This window comes from Poecilia latipinna, unplaced genomic scaffold (assembly GCF_001443285.1).
Source record: "Poecilia latipinna isolate Pla-1442-1.1 unplaced genomic scaffold, P_latipinna-1.0 Scaffold5532, whole genome shotgun sequence".
In the NCBI taxonomy this organism is placed as follows: Eukaryota; Metazoa; Chordata; class Actinopteri; order Cyprinodontiformes; family Poeciliidae; genus Poecilia; species Poecilia latipinna.
In genome coordinates, this window is record NW_015118148.1 from 1 (window position 1) to 10,143 (window position 10,143).

The 10,143-nt window shown below is 40.1% G+C and overlaps 1 protein-coding gene across 1 annotated transcript; it reads right to left on the reverse strand.

Moving 5' to 3' along the window:
• Positions 1 to 468: 468 nt before the first annotated feature.
• On the reverse strand, positions 469 to 10,041 carry LOC106943596 (aarF domain-containing protein kinase 4-like). The gene is made up of 16 exons (XM_015026901.1): positions 9,933 to 10,041; positions 9,325 to 9,506; positions 9,066 to 9,216; positions 7,719 to 7,906; positions 7,335 to 7,401; positions 6,726 to 6,800; positions 6,327 to 6,446; positions 6,158 to 6,243; positions 5,926 to 6,066; positions 5,756 to 5,837; positions 3,862 to 3,955; positions 3,565 to 3,706; positions 3,171 to 3,278; positions 3,001 to 3,066; positions 2,727 to 2,813; positions 469 to 1,448 (listed from the first exon to the last, which is right to left on the reverse strand). Coding segments are annotated over exons 1-16 (1,896 nt in total). The 5' UTR covers positions 9,934 to 10,041; the 3' UTR covers positions 469 to 1,142.
• Positions 10,042 to 10,143: the final 102 nt, after the last annotated feature.

Genomic DNA, 10,143 nt, shown 5'->3' on the forward strand with positions numbered 1-10,143 from the left:
TACTGACATCTGGTGATAATTTAGTCTCAATTGCACTTAAAATATATTTATTTAGAACATTTCTGATGTGTTCAATCCTTATTTTACTCACAGCTTACATATGAAGTACATAATACCTAACTAGCACAAGATTCTTCCCAGATCTAAGGTCTGGTTTCCAATACAAATCAAACACACCAATAACATGCTCCAGTCATCCTTTTTTAAAATTTCTAATGGCTAGCTTCTCTGAATATAGACCCATCAATGCCTCCATTATCTCAAGGCTTAAGTATCTAAGCCTGTAATTATGCTTGCATGTCGATGCAAGACAATTGCAGGAAACCATGGGGTCAAATATGGCCTCCAGTTAGTGACGTTTCCACAGTTGGGTTCTAAAAGCTGAAATGGAAAGATCAATCTGTGATCAAGAAAAACCTCGACTTTCGGCCGTTCAAGGTCAGCAACAAAAAAAGGCCAACCCTTAAATAGACACCTCAATAAGTCTTGCATTTTATTTATACAAAAAGAAAGCATACGAGGAAATAACATATTCTCTAGACACAATGTCGCTAATGAGTTTAAAATAAGCACATTGGAGTTTTATGGCAAGTAGACTTTATAATGAAAGGCCATTATTCTGCAGGTTTCCATTAGACCGTCTAATTCCTCTGATAATCTGCTCATCCAGTCTGGCGGGCATCACATTTAGGTGAAAGCTTTGTTCACAGACTCATTCTCCAACAAAGGAAAGCCTTTGGCAGCATCAGATATCCTCTGCAGAGACTATTATTTGGAGGGCAGACATTTTCTTTTCAGGAATATGACTGGCCTTGCTGTCAATAGATTTTAAGTTGCATTCTTTTCTTTTTTTAAATCATGGCAAACACTTGAGGAGACGTGTTTGTTGTGTTAAATAAAATTTAAAACTGTTTCACCAGTAAATTGAATCATTTGCTTCAGTTTTTTTTACAGTAATTCAACAGAATACTATGACATTTTTACATTATCGTCTATATAGGAGCTCAGTTGAACCTCAGATGGCTCATGTTGCAGGTTATCAATGCTGAAGATGTCCAGTCCAGAGCCTCCACCTCAGGCTAATTCTTCTAGCACAGCGATTCCTGCTTATTTAGGGCAAGAACAATGGTCCCTCAGCTTGTCTAGGCGCTGGCCGGTGCCATTCTCTCAGCCTGCCTCCTCTGCATGTAGGCGTTGTACACGTCCAGGAACATGTCCCTGCAGGGTATGCTGGCTTTCAGTTTGGAGCAGATCAGGAAGGAGCCGGCCATCTTGCGGTGGAGAGAGTAAGTCTCCTCAGGGGGCGGAGTGAGGCGATGGCGCAGCATGATGGGGACGAGGTTCTGGATGCGCTGCGTGGTGCTCTGTGCGCCAAAGTCAAAGGGCTCGGTGGACGCAAAGGCTTCGCCAAGGATCATCACAGCCTCAACATGGGCATCCTTAAAGGTCTGATGGCAAACAAGAAGCTACGTTAAGTTGTCTCTTCTTCATGCCCCTATCTACGGTGCCTTGCAAAAGCTTTAATGCCTGTTAAACTTTTTCACATTTTGCCACCTTACAGCCACAAATCTCAATGCAATACACTGAATTTTAAGTGCAAGACCAACAACAAAAAAGAGCATCTTAAAGTGAGGTGCAAGCACATCCGCAAGTCTTTTGCACTGATTCTACATTTTTGTAGTTCTGAAGAAAATCTTTGCAAGTTAGTTTAACCTCAGTCAGAATGGATTGACAGCATGTGTGAACATCAGTTTTCAAGTTTGCCACAGATCCTTAAGATCCCTGTTTACTTTGCCCTAAATCGAAGGCTAGTCGGTTTGCCTAGACAGTTTGGTTCATTTGGGGAGGTGTGAATGTGCAATCTTACTCTGATGTGGACCAAAAACAGTGAACTTTGTTCTGTTTAAAAACCTAGGTCTTGGTTTGGTTGAAGTGAACTCTGGTGCGGTTTGAATGTATATGTGAATGCCAAGTGGACTGGATATCATTCCATTCCAAAAGCAAGAACCAGACTACAGCGCATGCATTCTGGGTAAATACAACCAAAACAATAGTGTTGGGCGAAAGAAATGGATCGTGTTTTTTTTTTTTTTTAACCAGTGACACTAAACACTTCAGTGACACATTACACTTCATTGTTGTTGGGCTCAGCGCCTTCTTCAGAGGTTTCTGTGTCACTTCCATCAGTGGTTTTTGGTGCAGTGCCACCACAGGCGAGGGGGTGAAATGTTTTTTTCAAAGGGTTTAGTTTGTTTGACATTGCAGTATGAAAACCAAAGGCACAAGCTGAAAATGAAACAAATGTTGCAATTTTGGTCTCAGGACTATCAGGTGTCAAAACACTATATGTTGGATTTAAGTCTGGACTTTGACTGGGCCATCCAAGCACATGATTATCCTTTGATCAAAATCATTCTACTGTAGCCCTAGCTATATGGTTAGAGTTGTTGTCTTATGAAAAGGTGAGCCTGCAAATCATCCACGCGGTGTGTTGAGGTTGGTGTGTAGTGGTAAATTCCACCACACTGGGTTTAATATTGAGTTCAATTTTGGTCTAAACTGTTCTGATCAGTAACATATGAAGGCAGTTGGAAAAGAGGATGGGAGGTATGAAATGACATCAAGCACAGAATGCAAATAACAAAGGTCAGATTAGGCTGAAGAAAACACTACATTAAAAATAAATGAGCAAAGCAGATGCAGCAGATTTAATTAAAACAGCCCACCTTGGTCTCAAAGCCTGTCAAGAACTTCAGGTCTTTGGATTTGGACAGGACGGTGTCCCGATCACCAACAGAAGCTGCATAAACCACCTGGACACATGATGTGAGAGTCCTGACAAAACCATCATGTAGCTGCAGAAACTGCATTAGCGCCATTAGCAGCTGCAAAATGTCTACATGGATGAGTTTCCTTGGTAGTCAGATCCTCAGTGTTCAATTATTCAGAGAAAATCTTCCTTCATAAATCATGTATTGAGATTCACAACAGTCAGCATACCTGGATGTAGTCATCTGTGAAAGTTTCTGGGTAGCCTCTGCAGGCTCCAAAGTCTAAGAGGACGACCTGCAGACAAGGATCGGGGTTAGGATTCGTGCTGCATATCAGAGGAAGACGAGTTCAAAAGGTTCCATTGTGTTAAACACATTCTCCAAATGCAGATTCCTCACTTTGTTGGTTTCAGAGTTGTAAAAGAAGTTGGCCCAGTTTGGATCAGTCTGCATGAACCTGAACTCAAACAGCTCCCTCAGACATAAGTGCAGGATGTTGTAACAGATCTGCAAAGGAAACAAGACAAGGATTTTATTCCTAAATGCATCTGATGGTCATGTCATAAAGCTTTGCAACAAAGTGGATCATCCTTGGGAAAAAAAATATATTTATATAAACAAAACAACAGCATTTAGATGACAAGATATTCATATTACTTTTGTTTATATGCAAGATGCAGATATAGCAAAGCTTGTGATCACTGCATCCTTGCAAAAACAATTTTTGCAAATAAATATACAAATATTTCACTCCAACGCCTAAAACCCATGTGCTTCTCGAGTCAAACTGTACCTGGTTCCTCGTTTCCTGATCCAGGTCTATGCAGCAATCCAGAGGGACTCCTTGCACCAGCTCCATGGATATCACCCTGCGTGCGGACAACTCGCCGATTACCTCTGGGACCTGGAAATATGGGTCACCCTCCAGCAGTGACCTGCAGGCCAGAGATGTGTTGTCCAATAACAGCAAAAAATAATTAAAAAAAATAAATAAATCTTTAACAAGAGTTTGGAAAAAGTGGTTTGAATTTGACATGATGCAAGTCAGTGCACTGACAAACCGCTTTGTGGCTAAGACGTATAAAATTACCTGAACTTCTTGGCGCTCTCTGCTTCCCTCTTATAGTCGCACTCCCACCCCAGCTCTCTCTGGAGAACCTCCAAGCTGCTGTCTGCAAACAGTCCTGTGGACAAGTGGAGCAAAACTCAGCATGTAAAAACAACCAGAGCATAACCGTTCACTTCATTGTTGAATGTGGCATTTCAGATGATGTGTGTGGGAAAAAAGAAGGAGTTGAATCAGTAAGACTTTGTGCAGAAGATTTTGTCTTTAACCCTCATCAACACCTGATGCCACAATAATGTTTCAGGCTAGACAACATTTCTAAAAGACACTTGTATATTATTAATTAAAGCATAAATAGCCACCTGGAAAATGATCCTAACATTTAGTTTCCTGCATCTCATTCCTTCTATTTGCATTTTTTGGTTCCATCTGTTTAACAAAAATGTTAAAGTTGATAAAACCCAAAAGAACAATAGATGGTGTGGAACTGGAGAGCTGGTACAACTGTAGCACCACCTCATGGTCAACTGCAGTGATGACACTGAATGAAAGAAAAACATTTAAATTTAAATAATAATGTTTCACGTAATCAGCTCAATTAAAATGGCTAATAACTTCTGGACATAAAACTAAACAGCATTAATGATAATGATTAATTTTGTATAAATTAATCGTTATAGGTATAAAAAAAAAAAAAAAAAAAAAAACGTAATCAAATGCAATCATTTTAAAATTCTTTTGCATTTGGTTACTGCATTAGTTTTGCATTTCCCTTTAGTTGATCAAGAAGAGCCAACAGAAGGAAGCTTTCCATCTTCACTTAGTGCGATGCTCTGTGTTCCTACACAGCATGCTGCTCAACACTCTGAATCTGCAGCTATAGTCTCGTTATTAATATTCCTGGTGCAAGAAGGAACTTCTTTTTTTTTTTTTTGGTTCTCATACATACTTCACAAACTGATAAATTTTAAGTTTTTTTTTTATTTTTTATCATTTAGTCACATTTCACAGTAAGGCAGGTGTGCACAAAGTATGGCCTGGGGGATTACTTCTTTTTTTTATCATAAAATAACTAAAATCAAAACTCATTTTCTAAACAGTATAAAATGGAAGTTTGAAGAGATAAAATGGAAAGAACAGGTTAGAAAATCATTGTATAAACAAAGCCTCCCAAGTATGTGACTGACAGGATTATTTATTAAAAGATTTAGTCAGTGCCCATATGAGCTCATCTCTAATACACTTAATGTTGATTTTCAGGTCTAAGCCAACAAGTCAAACAGCATTTTCTACTTTTTTAATTCCTGGGACTTTGTGCAATTTACAGACAATAAAAAACAAATATGGTTAAGAGATGATTTTACAGCAGTTAGTTAAATAATACTACTAATAATTATAATAATAAAAACACACATTTATAAGTGTTGATAATGTTTAAAATACAAATACAGGATTTTGCAGTTTGTAATAATCTCCAGGAAATTAAAACAGTTTGTACCATAAACAATAGATGGAAATGGAAGTAGGATGTCGTATTTCAGAGGAGTTATGGACTACAGTCTAGTCATTTTTAATGGAGAACGTGATTAGAGAACATTTGACTGGAAACCTATGTAAGTTTTTAATTTCACCAGTTGCACATATCAGGGTGTTCAAGTTTCTGAAGAAACTGGCGGTTGTAAGGAGGCTGATCATTTTCATAAAGGTAGTTCCTGCTCAAAAATAACTGTGTTTTAGTGTGTAATCTGTAAGAATCTGCAAGTCTAACTAACTTATGTTTTAATTTTGTTTCTCTCACTAGCAAACTTGGTTAGTGAAACAACGTAGCTTTTGGAATATTAAGCATTGCAGCCAGAAATGCTATGAAAAGAAAATGCTGCAGCGATAAAGAGTGGTAAGATATTATTAACAGCATTACCTTCTGGCAGAACCACACTCATCTTCAGTACCGACATCAGGTTGTCTATGTCACTCTGGATGCTCTCTGCTACTCCAGGGTACTGGGATGGAAATGAGAATAAAAAGATTAGAATTAAGACAAACATTGAGGGAAAGATGGTATGTCTGTTTGTGTGAACTGTTTTCTACCTGAATCTTCATGGCAATCTCTCTTCCATCCTTCAACACCCCATGATGCACCTGTCCGATGGAAGCCGCGGCAAACGGTTTATCCTCAAACGATGAGAGCTTCTCCCTCCATCCTGGCCCGAGCTCCTCCTGTAGGACTTTCTACTCAGACAGAAACACACACACACACTTTTCTGTGATTCATTCGATTCAGTCAGTCACTTTGCATCTGTCACGGATAGATCGTGCTTACGGTCATCTGCCATGTGGGCATGAAGTCTGCGCTCTGTCGGACTCTCTCAAAGATCTTCTGCAGCTGAGGGTTGATGAAGGAGTTGTCTGAGAAAAGGGAAAACATGCCAAGGTTGGAAAACAACTCTGACTGTGAGCAGATTTTCACATGAAGCCGTGACAATGGGTACCTTGTATGCTGAGCATCTGGCCTATTTTCAGAGCTGCTCCTCGAACCTTACACAGGGTGTTGACGATTCTTTCAGCGTTGGCCTCCGACAGGAAGGGCGAGTCCATCAGGGCATTCATCTCTGGAAACACCACATAAAAACAGACATGCTACAAAATGCATTCTGAGAACATATGATACTCAATATTAACAGATTACTCCTAAAAAAGAAAAAAGAAATTAGAGCAAGCTGTGATTCCCACAGAGCTCAACTCCTAAACCTTTCAAAGGCTCGTTAAACTGCTTGATCCAAAGCTAGCCCAACTTCTCAGAGTCCCAACAGCTTCCCATTAATCTGTTGAGTTTGTGAAATGTCTGACTGCAGCGAGAACACTAAACAGAGAAGTGAGAATGTCTTCACCTCCTTTTTGTTTCCCTCCTAGCGACTGCTTGGCCACCTCTGCGATGGCACCTATGCCCAGTCCGACAGCCAGTCCTGCAGGGGCCACACACACAAACATTTAATGCTGAGGCTTCTGTCGGAAGAGTTCAAGCGTTTTTCAAATGTTTTTAAAATTCTGGCAATAAGGTTTGTTAGCATTTGGTTACCACTGCCAGCATTAGTAGCACTTTTGACTATAAAAAATATACAATATATAGCGATACACTGTACATACTTGCAAGTGACATTAAAACCACCATGATGAATAATTTTAGTGTTGCGTTGAAATTGGTGGTTTTAATGTCACAAAATAGGAGAAGCATCAAGGGGTATGATTACTTTTGGAAGACACTAAAGAAATCTGGTATTTACATCTTAAAGGGAATATATTATGTAATTTTGACTTCTGAGTTTTATATCATAGCATTTGATTTACAGCATTTGGTTGTGCTATAAAATGGAACTGTGCCTGGAAAATACATAACACTGCCCTTGTTAACAAGAATTTTAACTTTGTAATGAATATTCAGAAAGAAAAAAAAAAAAAACTGTCTGAGCCAAAACAGAAACAAAACAAGTTATTCTCACCGCCAAAATTAACGAGCCGGCTGATTCTTGTGGAGGGAACCTTCCTCTCCTTGGCTCGCTCACTCAGCTGAAGAAGGTGGAAAAAACTGTTATCACAAGTAATTCATAACAGTGCGAGTAAAGGAGAAAAAAAATGTGACTGAGTAGGTTTAAGAAATACAAGTGGAGTTCTGACTTTGCTTGCATTTCATCTAATGCAGCACTACTCTGCTCCAACTGACACATCAGTGCTTCCACATTATAAATTAAATGTACTAAAACACCCTGAGGTATTCATCTCCAAACCTCATTTTAAATACAAACTAGCTCAGATCAAGATTTCTCTATACACAGTAAATATTGTATAATGTGCAGTGATATACAGCGCAGGCATTTCAAACCAACCTTCTGTCTGACTGGTTTTGCCTGGCCCTGTTTTGCCTCTCTGGCTTTCTTTATGTCCTCAGGCGTGAGCTTGGCCACCACCGTGTCGTGGACAGATCTGCTCTGGCAGTAGAAGCGCCGATGGCTGTGGACGGTGTGCAGGAAGCGAGAGTTCTGTCCTGGCCAGCCCGCTCCACCTGGAGCTGTGCCTGGATCAGAAAGAGTTCCAAGAATAAGAGGAAACAGGAAATGTTCGACAGCATAAAGACATGAAGGTGATAACTTCGATCACTCTGCTGGATCAGAGTGTAACACCTGTGGTGCCATATTGACAGAGAAGGAATACGCTGAATCGATGCTTGTTCTTCCGTAGCCTGACATTTAAAGGCTGCTAGAGACGAGCAACAGAGAGTTCATGTTTATTGAGCATTTGATGTCAGCAATATATTTCAAAACTTTTGGACCACAAAAACAAAGCTTGGGTTAAACATCAAGACAAGGACATCCTGGAAAGATGAATGTAAAACCAGTGGAGAGCCAGAGTTTCAGCAGGAACGCCCACTACCAGTCTGAAGAAATAAGGTTTTGGTAATTAAGTGCAAACATTACTTTTTGTAGAGCAGACAAAGCTAAAAATTAGTGGTGGGACTTGCTTAAACCTTTTGAATCAAGTTAATTACAGAGCCAGTAATTAATCAATCATATTTTAATTGAAAGCTATATATCAACAACATAAGTATCTTTTTCAATCCACAAACCCTTTTTGTTTGCGCTATTATACCCAATCAGCTTTCAAGTGTTTCAGGAATCCTTAATCATTCATTTTTGTTTCTAAAATCTGGCAAATCGAATCTGGCAATAGCACTGGGGACATCTGAGGTAGCTGCAACCATTAAAATATATGTAAACATTTACATAAGGTTAATTTTTATCAAACCATTGGTAATTGTAAACTGGTCCATTCCTATTCTGAAGTGAGAAAATAATATTCAAAGAAACTTTGTTTAAAACCACAGCCAGTGGAAATACTAGTCAATGTATCCTGAAATACATCTAAAACATTGTGAGAGCTGTCAAAAGGAAAGCTGCCCTGAGATTTCTTGACTTCCAGAGTCAAATCTCCACTAAAGAGGAGAGGGTCAGTCAGTTTGTATTTAATGGAGACCAAAGGGACAATTTATTTGGTACACTGTTGGTCAGTTATAATGAAAACATTATATTCATCCGCTTTCAAAGATATTTAGACCAAGTTCAAAGATTTCTCAGTTTCTGCCTGAGTTTTCTCTTTCTTTTAAATATGAGGTTTAAATGACTTGCAGGCATGTTTTTTTAGATTCCCTTGGTACCACAAGTTGGGTATTTTAATACCTGTGTGCATCCCTGAAGACGGTCCTACTCCTTCTTGGCTTTGCTCTGCAGTTCCAGGGGAGAACTCGGATCCCACCGCCCATCTGGCTGCTTCATCTGGGTCCATATTCTCCCAGCCTTCTGCATCCGGAAACACATCTTCCTTTATAGACTACGATGCACACACACAAACGTGACAGAAAGCATTTAGACAAAGATAGGAGCAGTCGAGCGAAACCTTTGGTGTGTCCCACAGTCACAGACAGCTTATTACACTCACTTCATTGGTGCTGCCCATAAAAGTGGCCAGCAGGCCTTCAGCCACATCCTGAGCAGCTTTGACTCCTGCACCCACAGATGAGTTGCAGGCCATTAATCTGAGCTGCTCTCCCTGGGTGGTGACCAGAGCAGAACCCACTTTACCTGCCCCACGCAGCACCTGCAGGACCTCTGACAGCATCACTTCAGACACACAGAAGGGAGCAAATGAAACAGGGTGGTCTGAAATGGCCAAACACATCAGCCGCAGTTCTCCACCACGCTGAAACTACACTGGAAGGACAATACCGTTGTGAATACAACTGAAACGTTAATAATAATCCAAATTCAAGCTGCAGTTGGAGGTTTAACCTTGGATTTGTCTGGGTAGAAAAGTTACCAGACATGAGCCAGAAACACGTGTTAACTCAAATCAGTGCGGGGAAAAATATTCTCGAAATCATAGCAAACATTGCTCTGTGTTTAGCTCCTGAATGTACTCAAGTCAACATACGGAGCTGCAGCTGAAACATACTGAAAACGACGAGCTAGTGACTGCAAACTTAAACCCACGGTTCTAAAGTCTGGAAGAACAGCACCGGTCTAGGCTATACCCTAGCTAGGACTTACTTTTATTGAATAAAATCGTCTTCCAGTGTTTGTTCAATGGATGCCCTTTCAGCAGCTCTTTATGGTCTGTTTTGCAACGGCACACAACACCCGGAAGTTAAAGCTCAACAGATTGAACTAACGTCCAATCATAGATGTAGATGGGCGGGGTTTTGATTGCAAAACGACGGGTACGTTCTTTTGACCAACCGCAGCACTAAATAGTCGATGA

Coding starts and splice junctions, on each gene's coding strand:
- LOC106943596 (XM_015026901.1), bottom strand. Junction 5,838..5,925: donor AGATTGCCATGAAGATTCAG/GTAGAAAACAGT, acceptor TTTCCATCCCAG/TACCCTGGAGTAGCAGAGAG. Junction 3,956..5,755: donor GAGTGTGGTTCTGCCAGAAG/GTAATGCTGTTA, acceptor ACTTGTCCACAG/GACTGTTTGCAGACAGCAGC.